We start from the raw sequence: 21,009 nt of genomic DNA, 5'->3' as shown, positions 1-21,009 counted from the left end.
AACAGCTTGCTTATCTTATTGCATTTTGTACCAATATAAAATTATCAGGTCAACTTGCATGTTGGGCTTCCCTGACAAAAAGATTAAATCTACACCAGTCCAATTATGAAACATAAACGTTAGTAATTTTGTGATACTGAATTGATAACTTGTAAAATACATCCACATAAAAAGGATTATTGCTTATAAAGTGCAAGTGTACAATAAGCGTTAAACTTGACAATTAAGTCTCAAGAGATTTTTTTTAAAAAGAGGCATCCATATTGCATTGTACAAATGCTAACATGGATGCCTCTTCAAACGATTCTGTCCCATATGATCCCCAAAGGCTCCTGCATTCTTTGAAGCAGAATACTTGATTTCCTCACCTTTAGCAGTTCATTCGGCTGATGTAAATACATTAAAAGTTGATGCCTTGTGATTAATGTTGCCTGTAAGTGGCAGAAGTGTAAAACATATGGCACAAACTCAAGTTGGAATCAAAGACGGCAGCATATTTTTCAAAGCAGTTCTTTTGGCTTTCTCTCTTCACATTCCAACAAAGAATCCCTGCAAAACCCCAGTTATCTCTTCTACAAATAATCTCCTCTGTATCCACTCTACCTCCCCTAACCCCTCTGTCATCTACCTACATACAGTGCCCTCTATAATGTTTGGGACAAAGACCCGTCATTTATTTATTTGCTTCTGTACTCCACAATTTGAGATTTGTAATAGAAAAAAATATATCACATGTGGTTAAAGTACACATTGTCAGATTTTATTAAAGGCCATTAAAAGCTGTGTTTATACATAGACCTCCCCCACCCATTTCAGGGCACCATAATGTTTGGGGCACATGGCTTCACATGTGTTTGTAATTGCTCAGGTGTGTTTAATTGCCTCCTTAATGCAGGTATAAGAGGGCTCTCAGCACCTAGTCTTTCCTCCAGTCTTTCCGTCACATTTGGAAACTTTTATTGCTGTTTATCAATATGAGGACCATGTGCCAATGAAAGTCAAAGAAGCCATTATGAGACTGAGAAAGATGAATAAAACTGTTAGAGACATCAGCCAAACCTTAGGCTTACCAAAATCAACTGGCTGGAACACCATCAAGAAGAAAGAGAGCACTGGTGACCTTACTAATTGCAAAGGGACTGGTAGGCCAAGGAAGACCTCCACAGCTGATGACAGAAGAATTCTCTCTATAAATAAAGAAAAATCCCCAAACACCTGTCCGACAGATCAGGAGTCTATGACTCTTCAGGAGTCATTTGTCAATGACCTCTGTCTGCAGAAGACTTCATGAACAGAAATACAGAGGCTATCCTGCAAGATACAAACCACTGGTTAGCTGCAAAAATAGGATGGCCCCAGGTTACAGTTTGCCAAGAAGTTCTTAAAAGAGCAACCACAGTTCTGGAAAAGATCTTGTGGACAGATGAGATGGAGATTAACTTATATCAGAATGATGGCAAGAGCAAAGTATGGAGTAGAGAAGGAACTGCCCAAGATCCAAAGCATACCACCTCATCTGTGCAACACAGTGGTGGGGGTGTTATAGCCTAGGCATGTATGGCTGCTGAAGGTACTGGCTCACTTATCTTCATTGTTGATACAACTGCTGATGGTAGAAGCATAATGAATTCTGAAGTGTATAGACACATCCTATCTGTTCAAGTTCAAACAAATGCCTCAAAACTCATTGGCCAGCAGTTCATTCTGCAGCAAGACAATGATCCCAAACATACTACTAAAGCAACAAAGGAGTTTTCAAAGCTATAAATTGGTAAATTCTTGAGTAGCCAAGTCAATCACCCGATCTGAACCCAATTGAGCATGCCTTTTATATGCTGCAGAGAAAACTGAAGGCGACTAGCCCCCAAAACAACCATAAGCTAATGATGGCTGCAAATAGGCCTGGCAGAGCATCACCAGAGAAGACACCCAGCAACTGGTGATGTCCATGAATCGCAGACTTCAAGCAGTCATTGCATGGAAAGGATATGCAACAAAATTCTAAACATGACTACTTTCATTTACATGACATTGCTGTGTCCCAAACATTATGGTGCCCTGAAATGGGGGGACTATGTATAAACACTGCTGTAATTTCTACATGGTGAAACCAAAATGTATAAAAATGGCCTTTATTAAAATCTGACAATGTGCACTTTTAACCACGTGTGATTTTTTATATTACATATCTCAAATTGTGGAGTACAGAGGCAAATAAATAAATGATGGGTCTTTGTCCCAAAAATATGGAGGGCACTGTACAATCTTAAATTCCTCTTTTTCAGTCTTTGTATCAATATTTTCTATAACTTGTGTGCCGCTACTCAATTCAGTGTTAGACCTTATTGTTCTATGGCGTCCAATGTAGATATAGCACTCCCATGCAGCATTATCTGGCATATTCACTGCACTTACTAAGAACCACCAATGCAACAGCCAATTGTGTCTTCCACCCACATTAATCTTGCTCGTTGTTCTCTAAGGAAACAAACCTTTTATCTTCTCAATTGCCCCCCTGCCTTTCCCCCTAGATTTCTCATTGCCCATTCACTGCAAACTTTTCAAAAAGATCACACCTTTGAAACCCATTTTCCACAAGTCTTTCATTAACTGCAACATAAGACATTGTGAAGATCTCTACACCTCTATTGCTTCAGTCTTTGATAACATACTCCCAATCTGCTTCAAGTTTCAGTTCAAGGTTAACCTTTAGTATATATCACCCTGGCTATACCTTTCATGGTCTTCTAAAGAACTGACACTGATTTCAAAATCTAGTTAATATTTCAATGACATTTTCAGGATTCTAAAACTGGCCTACTTCCTAGTATCACTTTTAAATAAATTAAACAGTAGAGCTACTGTCTTACAGCGCCAGAGACCCGGGTTTGATCCTGACTACGCGTCTGTACGGAGTTTGTACGTTCTTCCCGTGACCTGTGTGGGCTTTCTCTGAGATCTTCGGTTTCCTCCCACACTCCAAAGACGTACAGGTTTGGAGGTTAATTAGCTTGGTTATAAATGTAAAATTGTCCCTAGCACGTGTAGGGTAGTGTTAATGTGCGGGGATCACTGGTCGGTACGGACTCGGTGGGTCAAAGGGCCCGTTTCTGTGCTGCATCACTAAACTAAATTTATTTCAATATACATGTTGATATTGCCAAAGTTAGCTTTGACAAGTTTCTCAAAATGGTCCTCATTTACCACAGCTAGATCAAAGACAAACTTCTGAATTCCACCAAAACATTCTGCATCCTACCCCATTCCAAAGTTTGCTTCCTCATTTGATAGTATGTGGATTAGATTCTTCATGATGTGAAAACTCTTCCCACTGGCAATTAAATTTCTCATCAACATTACCCACTTCCACCCCCACTGTTAAATAATTAAACCTCTGGAGATTTTGCGCCCCACCCAAGGTTTCCGTGCGGTTCCCAGAGGTTTTTGTCAGTCTCCCTACCTGCTTCCAAACCTGCAACCTCCGGAAACCACCTGCAACCTCCGGGAACCGCACGGAAACCTTGGGTGGGGCGCAAAGTCTCCAGAGGTTTCCGTTCAGGTTTCCTAAGTGGGACAGGGGCATTATATTTACATAGCATCTTTCATCACCTCAGGCTACTGGTGTCAGACATACAGCATAGAAACAGGGCTCCAGACCATTCTCCTTTGTCTTCATGTTTGTCCTTGTTTGTCAATACTACCAAGTTTTGATCACTCACAAACTAAATATTTATGGGTTGCACTTGCTGCTTAAAGGGGCTGTCCCACTTGGGCGACCTAATCCGCAAGTCCAGAAGAGTGCCTTCGACCTTCATGCTCGAGGGCACTCGCCTGGAAAGCCTCGAGCTGGATCGACCGGCCGCGATGAAATCGCGAGCTGGATCGACCGATGCGATGAAGAGGAAGGTAAACGGCTACCACAGAGTACCGTAAGTCCTTTAGAGAGCGCGGGGGGGGGGGGGGGGGGGGGGGGGGAAGAGGAGAGAGAAGGAGGGAGAGAAGGAGAGAGAGAAGGAGGGAGAGAAGGAAGGGGAGAAGGAGTGGAGACACTTTTAAGAAGTTTAATAAAGTTTAGTGGGCATTTTACCTACCGGTAGGTCTTCCTAGGTCGTGAAAATCCAATGAGCCAATCAAAATACCCGGTCAGCGAAGTAGATGGCCTACAGCTGCCCTCAAGTGCCTGTAAGTAAATAGCGACCCCACTCCACTGCACTACGAGTGAAAAAGACCCATGCCAACGAACTTTTACTTGCGGAAATGTTTTCAATATGCTGAAATATTTTCCGCGACCTAGCTGAGGCCGCGAGTATGCAGGAACCTCCCTTGAGCATGAAGGAGAGTTCCAGCCACCTCATACGTCCTCCTAGGACCTCGTGTCGACCATGCTGCGAGTTTGAGTCCAGGGCAAACTCTTCTAAATTCGCAGCTTCGATCGCCCAAGTGGGATAGCCCCTTTAGTCACTAATACAGAATAAATAAACAATAGCTTTTTGTTAAAAAATGGAACTCCTACAAGAAAGAGGAGGTTCTGCTCAGCTGATCTTTGATCCCAAGACAACTGCTTGCCTCCCGACAATTTATTCTGTTGGACGACTCATGTTGTCAAGGGAGGAGGAACTCTAAACTTTCTTTGATTTCCCAGCCTTCGATGAACAAATTTGCCTGTTTGACTTGTGCAAGACTAACCTGGTACATGTCCAGTAAGCCTATCATTTCAGCTGGATGGAATGTCACTGAATTGTAGTAGGTAATGTCATTTTAACTAAAGTTGATTTAAAATGTGTTCAACTGCTTATCAGTGTTTAAAGTTATGGTTTTAAAGAAAATTACTATTTTAAATAGTGTTATTTTTAACTGTTTGGGTTTTTAAGAACACCTGATTATGACAGCCCTATCCCTATGACAGCCGATCAGCCCAACGCCATGGTTTAACTGATTCCTAAATTCAGGAAGTGGAGCCTGGCAGTTTCACATGGAAAGTGCATTGTTCAGATGGGACTTGGCTTGCTCATGGAAGATTGCACCCTTGATATCTAATCAAGGTATGACCAGGCTGTGAGATAAGGTTACCAGTAAGATCAGGCACATTACCAGTCAGTGGAAGACCAAGAACATTGTCTATCTATTCCTTCACATTTTCCATATCATTCCCCAACTCCCTCATCTTACAAGCTAATTTAACCTCAATATCTTTACACTTCACTTTTCTGCTTAGCTTCGTAACATCAATGAACTTACAAAAAATGGAATACTTCCAAACAATCAAGACAAGTTGTCGGTATTTGAGGGTCCAGTCTTAATTGACGTGGAATCACACCAATAGCAATTTTGCTAACTTACATTTTTTTTCTGAATAAAACCTATTCTTAAAAAGACACAAAGTGCTGGTGTAACTTAGCAGGTCAGGCAGCATCTCTGGAAAACACGGATGGATGACATTTCGGGTTGGAATCCTCCAGACCCAAGAATCTGAAGGATGAGGGGTACTGACCCAAAACCTCATGCTCTTCAGAGATACTGCCTGACCCTTTGAAGAAGTAAATAGCAGGACACACAAAGGAGAGTCAGTAGATGTTGTTTACTTAGATTTTCAGAAAGCCTTTGATCAGATGCCACACGTTTGGCTGCTCATGAAGATGAGATCCCACGGTATCAAGGAGCAGATACTAGCATGGATAGCAGGTTGGCTGGATGGCAGAAGACAAAGAGTGGCAATAAAGGGGGCTTTTGGTTGGCTGCCAGTGACTGGTGGAGTTCCGCAAGGGTCAGTGCTGGGGTCGCAACTCTTCACGTTGTATATTAATGATTTGGACAAGAGGATTGAAGGTTTTGTGGCAAAGTTTGTGGATGATACAAAAATAGATGGGCAGGTTACGTCGAGAAAGCAGGGACTCTGCAGAATAATTTGGATAAGTTGTGAGTCTGGCAGAGAAGTGGCTGATGGATATAGTGTAGCAAAGTGTGGTCATGCATTTTGGTAGTAGGAATAAAGGCGTAGACTATTTTCGAAATGGGGTGCAAATCCACAAATTGGAGTTGCAAAGAGACTTGGAAGTGCTGATGCAGGATTCCCGAAAAATTAATCTGCAAGTCGAATCGGTAGTAAAGAAATCAAACTCAATGATGGCATTTATTTCAAGAGGGCTTGTATACAAAAACAGGGATGTAACGTTGAGGCTCTATAAGGCTCTATAAGGCCGCATTAGGAATATCGTGAGCAATTTTGGGCACCATATCTGAAGAAGGATGTGCTTGCTCTGGAGTAGGTCCAGAGGAGGTTTACACAAATTATCCCAGGAACTAAATTTATTGTTCATATTCTATGTCGCTCTTCTAGGGAGATGCTAACTGTATTTCGTTGTCTCTGTACTGTACACTGCACAATGACAATAAAGTTTGAATCTGAATCTTTGAATCTGAATCTGAACGAGTAGGCTAACCTATGATAAGCGTTTGTCGGCACTGGGCCTGTACTCGCTGGAGTTTAGAAGAATGAGGGACCTAATTGAAACATACAGAATGGTGAAAGGCTAGGATAGATTGGATATGGAGAGGATGTTTCCACTGGCGGGAGAGTCTAGGACTAGTCATAGCCTCAGAATTAAAGGACGTTCTTTTAGGAAGATGAGGAGAAATTTATTTAGTCAGAATCTGTGGAATTCTTTGCCACAGAAGCCTGTGAAGGCCAAGTCAGTGGATATTTTTAAGGCAGAGCTTGATAGATTCTTGATTAGTACAGGTGTCAGAGGTTATGGGGAGAAGGCAAGAGAATGGGGTTATGAGGGAGAGATAGATCAGCCATGATTGAATGGTGGAGCAGACTTGATGGCCTAATTCTACTCCTATTCCTTATGAGCCGCTGAGTTACTCCAGCACTCTGCATCTTTTCTTTAAAACCAGCATTCGCAGTCTTGTTCTGTCCTTTAACCTATTCCCTATTAATGCCAATGCACAACCCATGAGGTCATTTAATTTAACCTTTTACTTTGCATCTTTGCAGACAACACATTCACTGACACCCCCTTAATCATCAGCTAAGGTGACGTTGAAACAGTCCTTAATACAAAGTAAAACAAAATATGACCTTCTGTAGGTATGCAATTAAAAAAGACCAAAGGTCAAACAAATTGGCGAGTGGAAGATTAAGGTAATAAATTATTCAGCATATTTTAAAGGAGCATTTCTGGCTACCTTAGGCGCAACAATGACATTTGCCAAAACAGATTGCTATACCAAAGTTATTTTCTCTAATCCTGAAGACAATGGATCTACTCTTCTTAATTCTTAGTCCAATTCACACAGATGATTAGTTCACTATAGTTAATGACTAAAGGTGTCTAAATGGGAATAACAAACATGAGGAGGTAAGATCATAAGTGTGAGGAAGTAGGCACCAGAGAGGGGAAGGCGGTGAAAGAAATAGTCAATATAATTTAACAAAGCACCCCAAATGTTTCTACATGCAATTCAAAAGTTATTGTGCATTAGGAATTAACAGTGGTGCAGGAGAGTTTCCCCAGATGATGATGAGGGGGTCAGCAGAGAAACAAAGGCTAGGACTGGGATTTCAGAAGGTGAGTTAATGCACGGGCAGAATTAGGCAATGCTATGAATTGGTGTTAGGTGGGCCTTGTGATTTAAATTCCATGCCATTCAAAATCACAAAAGAATTAAACAAGTATGAAAACACATTGGCTTAGTTGCAGTTGCCAGGAGTATGGAGTTGGATAGATTTGTGGCAATTGGTTTTGATCTAAGTATTTAACTTAAGGACATTTCTTTTAATTTAAGAGATTTTAAGTTAGGCTTGTAATCTAACGATTCTGAGACAATGAAGGCATGAAATGTGGAAGAGCAAATTAGATTATACTGTGCCATCTTGCAGTAAAGGAAATCAGTTTGTTTACTTCCTATTTAGATTGTTAAGAAGTCTCTCCTTAAAAGAAATTCAAAGGTGGGAAATAACTTTCAGAGTTTAGTTCCAATTTTACATAATGCATTCTGCAACTCACCCATATACCAATAAGTTTTTCTCCACCCTGAAGCATTCAGTCCTTGGATAACCATGGGATCTGTCCTGTGGTCTACGGGGCTTCCCAGTCTTTTCTTCAGACTCGCTTTCCAAATCGGAAAATTCCATGAGTTCATCTTCCTTGATAGCATTGTAGTGTCTTGTTTGTTTTCTTACTCTTGGTGTATCAATCACCAAAGTGTTCTACAACAGGAGACAGCACATACGAGGAAAAATATATTTCACAGTTTTTTTAATTTAAATTTACAGGACACAACATGCTGCTTACCCGTCCATTTACTGCATCAATATCCAATTCAGCTTTCTTTGCCCATTTTTGCCAAAAGTTGGGATCATCAAGGGAAATATCGGTTCTATTCCCAGAAGTCACAAAGCTAGCCTGAATAGTTTCACAAAGAAACAAACTCATGTTTAGGAGAAATCTACACAATTTACTTCACAATAATATTAACTTGATATTGTGATCTTTGTATTTTCTCAGTTGGTAAATATGTAACATAAACATATTTATTCTTGTTCAAATATATTCACCTTTGCAAAAGTAGAGCTTTTCCCTTCAGACTCTATAGTAATTGTATGAGTACGTCTTAAAAGAATCTGGTCAATATCTTCCTCACAGAATTTGGACCCTTCATCCTCTTCATCCATCAGGGCACCATATGCTCCTTTCCTCAGAAGATCCTCAATTTCCTTTTTAGATAGCTGCTGCACCTATATATTTTGAATTTTACATATTGATTGCAACATTAAGTATGTCATGTATGTGAACCAAATTGCTTGAGAAATTTAGTCTGAGGAAGCAACACATTATACAAAAATGCATACCCCATTGGCACTATTTTCTCTTCCACTCATCGATTGCAGAACAGCTTTGTCCAACCCAAGTTTAAGACTGGCTTTATCAAACATTTCTCTTTCATAAGAATTCCTTGTTATTAATCGATACACTTTCACCGCTTTGCTCTGTCCAATTCTGTGACAACGAGCTTGAGCCTGTTGGTGTAGAATAATAAAATAACAGCATCAACCTATGTTCAATGGATACACAAGAAGATGTTGATGCTGGAATCTTGAGCAAAACACAAACTGTTGGGGGAACTCAGCATGTCAGGCAGCATCTCTAAAGGGAATGGGCAGACAACATTTCTGCTTGGACTCCTGCTTTACACTGTTCTTGTCCTCAGTAGGGTCCCAAACCGAAAAGTTGTTCGTCCATTCCATCCACATGTGCTGCATGACCCACTGAGTTCCTCCAGGACTTTGTTTGTTTTGTTCAATCTATGTTCAGGTTACTGCATCTTGCTGAAATATAATTGATGAAAACACAGATGGAAATTTGCAAACAGTAGTCACCTGGAGATCATTTTGTGGATTCCAGTCAGAATCAAAGATGATGCAGGTGTCTGCGGCAGTAAGGTTAATACCCAAACCTCCAGCACGAGTGCACAGCAGGAAAACAAAACGATCCGAGTCAGGTTTTGAGAAACGATCTATTGCTGCCTGCCGAAGATTCCCCCTCACTCGACCATCAATGCGCTCATACAGGTGCCTGGAAAGTAATTTTTGTATTTAAAATATTTTTACTTTCAGCCAATGAAATCCATCAAAATGCAAATTATGTTACTTGCCAGATTTTGTTAATATTTAGCAAGTAGGCAGCAGCAGTTCACCACCTCATCTCAGTGCAATTAGAAATGGGCAATGCATTGTTTTCTTACCAGCAGCACCCAGTGAATGATTAAAAAATAAATAAAAATAAAGTTCTTTCAAAAGGAAAAACTTTGTTCATGATCTGATTTTTACATTTGATGATAAAGATTTTTTGGCATACCCAAATTCAATTATCAAGCATCCTTAGTATCTTTGCTGGGTAGTTTACCCCCCAGCGGTATGAACATTGTCTTCTCTAACTTCAGATAGCCCTTGCTTTCTCTCTCCATCCCCTCCCCCTTCACAGTTCTCCCACGTCTTAAGTCTCTGACTACATTCTATCTTTGTCCCACCCACTCCTCCGACATCAGTCTGAAGAAGGGTCTCGACCCAAAACGTCACCCATTCCTTCTCTCCAGAGATGCTGCCTGACCCTCTGAGTTACATCAGCATTTTTTGTCAACCCCCCTTAGTATAATCTCAATACTGCACTTAAACTTTAAGACATTAGCTTTTCTTGCAATATAATTGAAAACTTAAAAATGATTAGGATGCAAATACACAGCCAACTAAATGATGATTATCAGTTAAGTTACATCAATTAATGGAAAGCACATAGAATGACAAATGTTGGAATTAATAACAAAAACAGAAATGCTGGAAGAAGTTATCCAGTCGAGCATCATCTGTGGAAAGAGGATATTTGTAAGAAGTCACTGCACCTAAACATTGACTGATCTCTCTTTCCACGGATGCAACTTAACTATGCATTTTTTCAACATTTATTTTTGTCTCTTAACAATAAAACCTGGTGAGTTGCACGCAATTTATAATCACCTTCCACAAAATTTACCCTGCTGTCTTCCGTTTCCTCAGCCTTTTAAATAGTATTTGTTCTGAGTAAATTGTGGGTTTTTTTAAAGACATTTTGCTCTGAGTCATATCCCCACTCCACCTTAAACTCACCGACTAAAACAACCGTCAACAATTTAAAAGTAAATTGGGAACAGGGGAAGTGAAAAATGTAACATTACATGCACCTAAAAATTAATTTGAGACTTTATTGTACTCTCATCTCATAATCAACTGAAAAATGCATCCCCCCCCCCCCCGTTTAGGCACGGTGCTGCAGCCATAGAGTTGCTGCCTTACAGCGCCAGAGACCCGGGTTTGATCCTGACTACGGGTGCTGTATGTACGGAGCTTGTACGTTCTCTCCCCGTGACCCGCATGGATTTTCTCCGGTTTCCTCACACACTCCAAAGATGTACAGGTTTGTAGGTTAATTGGCTTGGCATAATTATAATTTGTCCCTAGTGTGTGTAGGATTGTGTTAATGTGTGGGGATCGTTGGTTGACATGGACTCGGTGGGCCAAAGGACCTGTTTCTCTAAACTAAATGTAAACCGGTTCCAAGCTGCCAACATTGCTTGAACCAGCCACATAGCAGACATTCTTTAGCACAGCAAAGGGAAAATGGTAAAATCACAAATGGGAACTCATTGGTGCAATTTTGTGCCAAGGTTAAATATTAATTTTGTGACTTGAATAACGTTCAGCTCAGCAACCACATTTGTCCATTTTGCCTCATTTGGTTTAGAACACCTTGATAGTTTATTGTAGATTTTGCCACATGCTGTTGGCGGCCAATCTTGTATTAAATTAGCATTCCTCTCTTAAACTACAAACCTAAGCTGTTCTGCAAGCTTTAAGCAGCCATCAGTCAATTTCATGCAATTCTTAGTGGTTTCCTGTTTTGCAACCAAACAAGAAAAACAATTATTTTGCCCACAACATCAAAAAAACAATGTTAAGAGCATTGAAAATATGGAGTTGGGGCATATATTTAGAGAAACCTTTATTATCTGTTCACTCATTTTATGCTTAGTACACTGTATGAAAACAAAAAAGTCTCATGATGTATTTTAATAACAATTAAGTATGATTTATAGAACCTAAATGTAATCAATGGAAGTGTAGAGATTGGAAGTTAGGTAATGAATATTTGAAGGTTGTGCTTCTTATAAGCAACATCAATCATACCGTAAAATATCAAAAGTTCCATTCTCCACTCAAATGCCTCACTGCTAAATCATAAAACTGGTTGCCAGTCATGCAATGACATCTTTGTCTTCCTCAAGTAGCACTGGTGAAGGTGATGAGTCATAGAGCATGGAAACAGGCTCTTTGGCTCAACTTGCCCACACTGACCACGATACTCCATCTACATTAGTCCTACCTGCCTGTGCTTGGCCCATATCCTTCTAAACCTTTCCTATCTATGTGGCTGTCCAAGTGCCAGTTTTATTATTTTTGAATTTCCCCTCTTCAACAGCATAGATCTGACAGTTGGTTCTTCCATTCTAAATGCAAATCCACAATATCCTCTCCAAATTAACAGCTTATCAGAACATTTGTTTATTGGATGAACACACAGGCATCAAATAATAACTTACAAATTGAACACTGCTGGCCTCACCTTCGCTGAATGAGGTAGTCCTCAAGAATATCCAGGCAGCGCACCATCTGGGAAAATATAAGCACCTTGTGGCCACCAGCCTTCAGTTTTGGCAGCAGCTTGTCAATCAGCACTAGCTTACCAGCAGCTTGGATCATAGCTTGAAGCTGAAAATCTGGTATATCAGGATTGTGAGTTTCTTTAAACTCTTCCAAAATCTTCTCTTCAGCACCTACCCAAACCAAAAACAAAGAACAAAACTATGAAAAAGCCCAGAATCATACCAGAACAATTTTTGAGTTGTCAAAATATTAAATACAAATTCTTGTGACCAATTATAAAGTACCACAGCGCACGATTAGCTCAAGTTTCCTTATTTATAAGCGGAAAATTGAACTACAAATTCTCAGTATAATTTAAAGATTTAAATATAGGGAAATTTTACACCTGGAAAATGGCTGGTGGATGCTTTGCTAACAAAGGAGAAATTATGAAGTAAATTTTTCACTCATAAAGGTACCAATGCAATTTACCCGGTTAATTCAATTCAAGCTAACATAAAACAACCTAAAATTTAAGCTGTTTTTAGCACTATCAAATTATGTAACTGTTAATGGGGTTAATCAATAGCCTAAGCACAAGAAGATTCAAATAAATTGTAGGTAGTTAAAAAGTCGAAAAGAAAGTGGGTCAATAAGCAGTTACCACACTACTCACATTTTGGTTTAGCATTAAAACAGGACAAAATTGTGTTCACTTTTGAACCCATTAAAATCCATATTTTGTGTTTTATGGCTAAACTCCGACACACTGCAAATTGCTGGGAGACTTCAGTGAGTTCTGAAAGAACAGCTTTTGCCCTGAAGAAACTAAATCTAAAATTTCATGCTACTTATGTCAATTTTTCCTGGTGGTTTATTTGACTTCACTGTCAATTTCATTTCATACCACGTAAATCAATACCGCTAATTCGAAATAATAGAATTTCAACAGGAAACTTGTTATGCTCGAGTTCTTTTGACAGGTTTATGGGATATTTAGAAAAAATGACTAAAAATTCAATTGAAAAGATGAGTTTTGAGAAGGAATTGGAGTGGAAACGGACAGAGAAATTAAAGTGTTAGTCAGAGTGTCCTGCAGAACTTGCGAAAAATAACAGAAGATTCTGCCAACAGTGAAATAGGAGTTGAGTTAGAATAAAAAAATCAAAATGTCAACTTAAAGCTTTAAAGAACTCCTGTAACCTTTAAAAGTTGCTGTGCACATTTTAACTGATACATTGAATGACATGTTGCACAAGGGGTTTGCCACAGCCTTCTGGGGCTCCGCCCAACCTAATTAATTGACTGCACCCAGTAAAATTAGGATGGAAGTATTTTGCCAGAGTCTAGTCTCAACCCATTTCTAACAGCAACTCTGCTTTCACTCTTACCTCCCTTACCCGAAATTCGGGAAATTCTGGTTGTCTTTAGAGAAATTGAATTATTTCGGAAATTTTCCGCATTTGGCCTGCGAAGGGGTGTAAAGGTAATACACACAGCACTGCCGGTTTGGCGCTCAAAGGTTTAAACAGAGTGCTGTCAGTTTAAAGCTTGGGAATGTAAACAAACAGCTGTCGGCAGCAGCACTATGGGTTCTAAATATAGCGCTACAAGCTGCAGCGCTATAGGCTTTAAACACAGCGCTATGGCCACAGCGCTATGGGTCACAGAATTTCGTTCAGGAAAATTCTCGTATAACAATGAGTCTTTGGAATTCTCCTTCTCAGTGGAAGTTGAGTCTTAGATTATTTTTCAGGCAATGGTAGAATTCTGGAAAAGCCTAGTGGTGAAAAGTTACCAGTGTGGGATTGGTAACAGAGGGAGGAGAGAGGGAGGAGGGAGGGAAAGAGAGAGGGGGAGCGAGAGAGGGAATGAGGGAGGGAGGGGGACAAAGAAGGAAGGGGAGGGAGGGAAGGAGAGAAAGGGTGAGAGAGAGAGAGGGGAGGGAGAGAGAGGGAGGGGGAGAGAGGGGGAGGGACTAAGACACATGAGAGTAGGTTGAAAAAATGAAGACAACGAAAGCTGTTGGAGGCAACGAAAGCTGCCTTGCGTAACACTGTACAAGTGAGTAACAGAAGCAGGAAGATACGGTGTAGTTATAGATCTGTTTTGCCTTGTTCTTCTTTGTGTTGTTAACATGTGCCCATGAAAAAACCCAACAATAAATAGTGAGCAGGAAGCATTTTCGAAAATTTCAGGAAATACCATCAAATTCCAGGAAATTTGGGATTCTATTTAAGGAAAAAAAAAGGTGTGAAAGCATTGCTTCTGCAAATTAACCAAGGGTTAGGAGGGAGAAAATATTAAGTCATAGATGCTCAAATTCCTTTGTATGTCAAAATACAATTTAGAAAAACAAGACAACTCAAGAATTCAGGACTGGCACAGTATTGTTATGCCTTGCCTGCCTTGAGATATTGCACAGAAAGAAAAATGGCTACAATCTGGGAATGATAACATATAGACTTTATCAGCTGATGCATTTGTCCAGGCTCGAATTATTGGCTCTGTTTAAAATAATATAGGTCTCATGGTACTATTTTCTGAAAGAAAGTAGGAGCTCTTGCATCATGACCATTCATTCATTGAGCACCCAAGAGAATATCCAGACATTCATCTTGGCTGTGTGCAAACTCTCTGCTGTAATCATCTTTATTAGACTTTAGAAATACAATGTGGAAACATCCCTTCGGCCCACCAAGTCTGCACCGACCACCAATCAACCCGTACACTAGCACTATCCTATTCACTAAGGACAATTTACAATTATATAGAAGCTAATTAATCTACAAACCTGGGAGGAAATCAGAGCATCCAGAGAAAACTCAGTCACAGTGAAAACATACAAACTCTGAACAGACAACACCCAGTCAGGATTGAACCTGGGTCTATGGCACCAAGGCAACAACTCTACCGTTGCACCCATGTGCACTGCTGCCTGATTAATAATGGATGCACCTCAAAATTGGCTGTGAACTTCAAAATTCCTTAGTTCTGGAGTGTTTTGAAAAGTCCTGAGAATATAAATGCTGCTCAACAAATGCACCTCTTTCCACCTTAATGTTCACAATGCCAGTTGAGAAATAAAATATAACAAGAATACGCACGCACTATTTCTGAAAACCTTTTTATTGTGATTTTCTCTGCTGCAAATTCTTATTCACAAACCCACAGGATCAGCCTGCAAACTAGGCAAGAGTTTAGCTCACACAAAGGTTGAATGCAGTTTCCTCTTAAATTAGCAAAATCATCTCTTGAATTAGCTTTTGATTTTATTGGAAAGATTACATTAGTATAAACCCATGTCGTAAAATGAATTTAAATTGCTATGCATTAAAGAAATACGCTCCAAGTAACAGAGAGCACATTTTAATTTCAGAGATCATCGAGCAGACTCAAGGGACAGAGTTGTAGGGAGGTTGGGCAGGTTGGGAGGATAGAACCTTATTCCTCACAGCATCGGAAACTGAAATGTGATCTAAGTATAAAATCATGAGTGGCATAGTTGGAATCAATGTACACAGCTTTAAGGCAAGAGAGGAAAGATTTTATAGGCACCGGATGCACAACTATTTCACAAAGAGGGTGGTACGTAAATGAAACACGCTGTCAGAGGAAATGGTTGAGGCAAACACAATGACAAAATTTGAAAGACATTTGGGTAGATATGTGGATAAAAATGGTTTAGAGGTATACTAGACCAAGTGGGACCCGTTGGGCCCTGTTCCCCCAACGTAATATTCCGCCACTCACCCATAGGCCCCAACTGCGCAGGCGCGGCTGAGGGGTTCCCATGGTGAGGCCAGAGATCCCCGTTGTGACGCGAGTCACGGCAACCCTCCCCAACTGTGCCTCACCATCCCTCTTCATACCCCTATCCTCCTCCATTCACCCTCCTACCCCAGCACTCCCTCCTCCTCTTCACCCTCCCTCTTCTTTTCCCTCTCCTCCTACACAGTAGTAGAACACATTTTCCATTGAGCCCAGTGAGTTTAATGGGAGTGAGAAGTTTCCAAGCATTTCAAGACACCGCTGATTACAGTCATGCATCTCACTCACCCTCTACCTCTGGTTCATACTCCAGACTAGTACTAGTATTTCCAAATAATTGGAAGCTAGATTTATCCTATTTAATTTGTGAATTTGACCAGTTACTGTACCAGAATAAAGCTGCCTACAGAATGGACAGTAAAAACGAACTTACCATTAATTAGGTATGGATGATTACAGCATTTTCTCAGTTCCATCATGGTATTCAGAAGGTTGGGCACATTGGTTTGACCAGCTCCTTTTGAGAGGAAGGCAAAGTTTCTCTCCAAAATAGCTCGGTAATATTTCTTTTGAATGTTTGTCAGTTCTACTTCAATGATCGTTTCTTCCTTTGGAGCCAGATTTTTCTCCACATCTTCCTTCAAGCGTCTTAACATCATTGGTTTCAGAATAGCCTGAAGTTTTTGTACCTGTAATAGTTATTTAGAAAAAGCAGAATACTACTTAATAGACACTGGTGAGAAACATGATGAGAAATAGGATGTTATTAAGCTGGAAGGGGTGCAGAAAAGATTCATCAGGATAAAGTAAGGAAGAAAGAAATCAAGAAGACGATTAGAAGGACCAAGAAATGGCTTTGGCAAGGCGGATTAAAGAAAATCCCATATATTTTAATTCCTACATTTGAAAACACAAGGATAACTAGGGAGAAGGTAGGACTACTCAAGGAAGGAATTTATGCTTGGAGTCAGGAGATGTAGTCAAGGTACCAAACTAGTACGATGCATCTGGAAAAGGACATTGAGATCAATGTAGACAATATGAATATGCAAGGCTAGTTTGAGATTAAGAAGGTGGTGGCATTGGGGCTCTTAAAGAGCATTAAGGTGGATAAGTCCACAGGGCATGAAGGATTCCATCCCAGATTATTGAGAACGACAAAAAATGATTTTTGGATCTTCTCTAGCCACAGACGAGGTCCTGGAGAACTGGAGAGTAGGTAATGTTGTTCCTTTGTTTAAGAATGGAAGCAAATTATAGCAAATCCAGTGAATTACAGGATAATGAGCCTCTCGTCAATGGTGGGGAAGCTATTGGAGAAGATTCTTTGGGATAGAATTGACTTAAGTCAAGAGTGTTTTATTGGTATTTCATTTTACTGAAGCGGAAGAATTCTTAGTATTCTTAGTAACATAGAAAATAGGTCCTGTAGGCCATTCGGCCTTCAATATGATCATGGCTGATCATCCAAAATCAGTACCCCGTTCTTGCGTTTTCCCCTTATCCCTTGATTCCGTTAGCCCCAAGAGCTAAATCTAAATCTTTGAATACTCTTACTTGTATTTGGAAAAGAATGGGCTAATTAGGAATAGCCAGCATAACTTTGTACATGGTAGGTCACGTCTTTCTGACTTAATTAGGTTTTTTGAGGATGTGGCGAGGTTGTTCGATGAGGGTACGGCAGTGGATGATGACTATTTGGACTTTAGCAAGGCATTTGATAAAATCCTCCATGGGAGGCTAATCAAGAATATTAAGATGCACAAGATTAATAGTGATTTGGTTGTATGAAACAATAACTAGCTTACTGAAAGAAGACAGAGGGTTATGGGGTGAAAGGACTACATTAAGGCTGGTGGTCTGCGACTAGTAGAGTTCCGCAGAGATCTTTGCTGGGACCCCCTTTGTTTGAGATACATGCCAGTGACTTGGACATAAACGTAGACGGGTTGGTTAGCAAGTTTGCAGATGACACCAAGACTGCTGGGGTTTGCTGATTGTGGGGAAGGCTGTCAAAGTATACAGCAAGATATAGATCAGCTACAGAAATGGGCAAAGAACTTGGAGATGGTATTTCATTCATGAAAGTTTGAGGCGTTGTATTTTGAAATGAAGTGTACAATTAATGGCAAGACCCTTAACAGCACTGATTACGGAGGATTCTTAAAATCCATATCCATAACTCCCTGAAAGTGGCAATGCATACATAGAGTGGCATCATGTTCTGCAGACACTGTGGGGTGAAACATCTTTTTCTGTGCTGTACTTTTCTATGTTCTATATCACCAGAACTCTAGGATTTGAGTTATAAGGAGAGGCTGGATAAGTAGAAACATTTTTCTTTGGAGCATAGGAGGCCGAGAAATGACCCTGGAGTATACAAAATCATTAAATGCATAGACAAGTTGAATGGTCAGTATTTTGCCCTCAGGGAGGAATCATCAAGAATTCCCTGAGAGGCAAATGATAGAAAAGATACCAGAGGAACAATTTCTTCACACAGAGAGCAATATGTACAAGGAACAATATGCCCCAGGAAGCTGTTGACGGAAGTACTAATCCACGGTTTGAAAGACATTAAGACAGGTACATGCATAGGAAAGGTTTAGAGGGATATGGGCCAAATGCAGGCAAATGGTACGAGCTCAGTTCTAAAACCTGGTCAGCATTGACATGTTGGGCAAAAGGGTCTATTTCTGAGCTTTGCAACAGTGAATATATAATAATTGACCTTTCTAGAGGTCAATTCTGAAAGTTCACTTTATAGCTCTGGAAGAATCGTATACCTGCTCCTCAGTTTTCAGATCACCAAATTCTTGCAGGAAGGTGAACTCTGATGGGAATCGAGTGGGCTCCAAAAAATTCAGCAAACTGAAAAGTTCTTCTACAGTGTTCTGTAATGGTGTCCCTGTTAGCAGTACCTTGTGTTCCTGCAGCAAAAGAAAAACCATTAGAAAAAAGATCTGTTAAATAACTGGAAATCCAAACCATACTGTGGTTATAAATGTTATGTCTGATGAACATCAAACATCATAAGCTGGATATCATAATTCATTAACAGCACACAATTCATTATTGCAAAATACATACTGACCAGATCCATTAACTTTAGCCCTTCCAAAAGTTTGCAGTTTCTGTTCTTTAATCTGTGGGCTTCGTCAATTATCACACAACGCCATTTAATATTGCGCAGTTCTGGACAATCCGTTAAAATCATTTCAAATGTTGTGATGATGGCATGGAACTTGTATGCTCCCTGAATTATACGGCCCTTAAGACAGGAAATCTTCAATTAATTTATTTTCCTAATTGAACACTAATATAAAACTGCTTAAAGTTATTAACAATACATTTTGAGCAAATGAACACACAATTAGGTCATTATTCATCCATAATTCATTAAAGACATTGGGGGCAAAACAGAGCTTACGTTCCTTGCTATTTTATTAAGTGTGTCAACCATCCCAAATTGCTGCATGCACAATTATCCACCATGAATGCTTTAAGGCCAGATATAAATAAAAAGCCCAATCATGCAGATGCTTATGCAAAAAGTAATCACAGCAGCAACTCAAATGTTCTTCAACACATGATAACAATATTGTAAATGCTTTTTTATTCCACTTATTAACTATCAGTTATTGCCAGTCCTGTATACAATATCACCAATGACAAGGTGTTGGGGGGAGGGGGGGGGTGTAAAGTCTGTGTACGCTATTTATGGTAAGCATCAACTATAAATATGAATATAATAATTCATTTGAAATGGTTGAATGTACATATTTTCCTCACTAATTCTTGATAACCTCGCTTCAACCAAGGGTATTAATTGACTCAAATCCTGTCGCTGAGGCACGACCGGCATCAGGCAGAGCCATAGTGGTGAGTGACTGCATTGTCAGAGCTGTGGACAGGAGATTCTGTGGCGACAGGTGAGACTCGAGGAAGGTGTGTTGCCTCCCAGGTGCCAAAGTCCAAGATGTCTCAGACTGACTTAAGAATATCCTCGTGAGGGAAGGTGAACAGCCGGAAGTAGTTGTGCGTGTAGGCACAAATGACGTGGGTAAGAAGAGGAACGAGGTTCAGCAACGTGAGTATAGAGAACTAGGTGAACTTCTAGGAGAATAAGGAGAACTTCTAGGGTGGTTATCTCTAGGCTGTTTAAAGTATCTTGTGTTAGTGAGGGTAGGAACACGGAGATAGGGGATCAGAATGTGTGGCTGAGGAGTTGGTGCAGGGAGCAGGGAGTTAGATTTCTAGATCACCGGGATCTCTTCTGGGGCAGGGATGTAAAAAAGGGATGGGTTGCACATTAATTGGAAGGGGACCGACATTCTGGCAGGCAGATTTGCTAGTGCTACAAGGGTGGGTTTAAACTAAACAGTGGAGGGGGGGGGTGGGTGGAGTCAACAACATTATGGAGGGCACTGTATTTAGCTTTCTTATGGGACAATTGAAGACTTCCTAAGGGGTAATACTTTTCAGATTAATCTATCTTGGGAAGTTAGTACCAACAGAGAAAATGACAGTAAAAAAACCTCACAAATTAACCAATGTAAGCAGGAAGATATGTCAGATGAAATCCAATACTTCAGTGTTAAAAGGCTCATTTTTATAGAGGGAAGGATTTGAGGGAACCAGGCACGGAAATCGCTATAAAAACATGGGGGGGACCTAATATCTTGGCGGCCGCGCGCGCATGCGCACACTGACGCGCGCGGCTTCAGCCGTGGGCCTGTGGAGAGCCACTGTCAAAAGAAAATTAAGCGAGAGAGGTGGCGGAGCAAGCATGCGGTGATGGTGCTCGGTCTGGTCAGCAGCAAGAGTGAGAAGAGAATCAGACAAGGCGCTAGTGGGAGAGAAAACAACACTGCATAGACAGCGGCCGGAGTGAGGATATAAAGCCGTGTCGCCTGGCGCTGTGAGAGCTCTCTCTCTCTCTCTCTCCCACCCATCTTTATGGATGAAAACAAATAATAACTTTGTGAATTAAAACACATTTGATTGCATTCCATTATCAAACATAGTCAATGTTCGCTCTGAAGACATTTCCAGGA

General features: G+C 40.4%; 1 protein-coding gene across 6 annotated transcripts in view; it reads right to left on the bottom strand.

The window, feature by feature from the left end:
- chd7 (chromodomain helicase DNA binding protein 7) overlaps positions 1 to 21,009 on the bottom strand; it is a 230,020-nt gene that overhangs the window by 43,591 nt on the left and 165,420 nt on the right. For all 6 annotated transcript variants that reach the window (XM_033019785.1, XM_033019780.1, XM_033019784.1 and 3 more), the window contains 9 exons: positions 19,047 to 19,223; positions 18,739 to 18,882; positions 16,386 to 16,641; positions 12,162 to 12,372; positions 9,386 to 9,581; positions 8,858 to 9,025; positions 8,564 to 8,743; positions 8,301 to 8,411; positions 8,013 to 8,215 (listed from right to left, as the gene is read on the bottom strand). In XM_033019785.1, the coding sequence (XP_032875676.1) occupies positions 8,013 to 8,215; positions 8,301 to 8,411; positions 8,564 to 8,743; positions 8,858 to 9,025; positions 9,386 to 9,581; positions 12,162 to 12,372; positions 16,386 to 16,641; positions 18,739 to 18,882; positions 19,047 to 19,223 (1,646 nt within the window). The remainder of the gene's footprint in view (positions 1 to 8,012; positions 8,216 to 8,300; positions 8,412 to 8,563; positions 8,744 to 8,857; positions 9,026 to 9,385; positions 9,582 to 12,161; positions 12,373 to 16,385; positions 16,642 to 18,738; positions 18,883 to 19,046; positions 19,224 to 21,009) is intronic.

Source organism: Amblyraja radiata, chromosome 4 (assembly GCF_010909765.2).
Source record: "Amblyraja radiata isolate CabotCenter1 chromosome 4, sAmbRad1.1.pri, whole genome shotgun sequence".
NCBI lineage: Eukaryota > Metazoa > Chordata > Chondrichthyes > Rajiformes > Rajidae > Amblyraja > Amblyraja radiata.
Note: the sequence above shows the minus strand (reverse complement) of the source record. Positions and strands in the feature narration are given on the sequence as shown.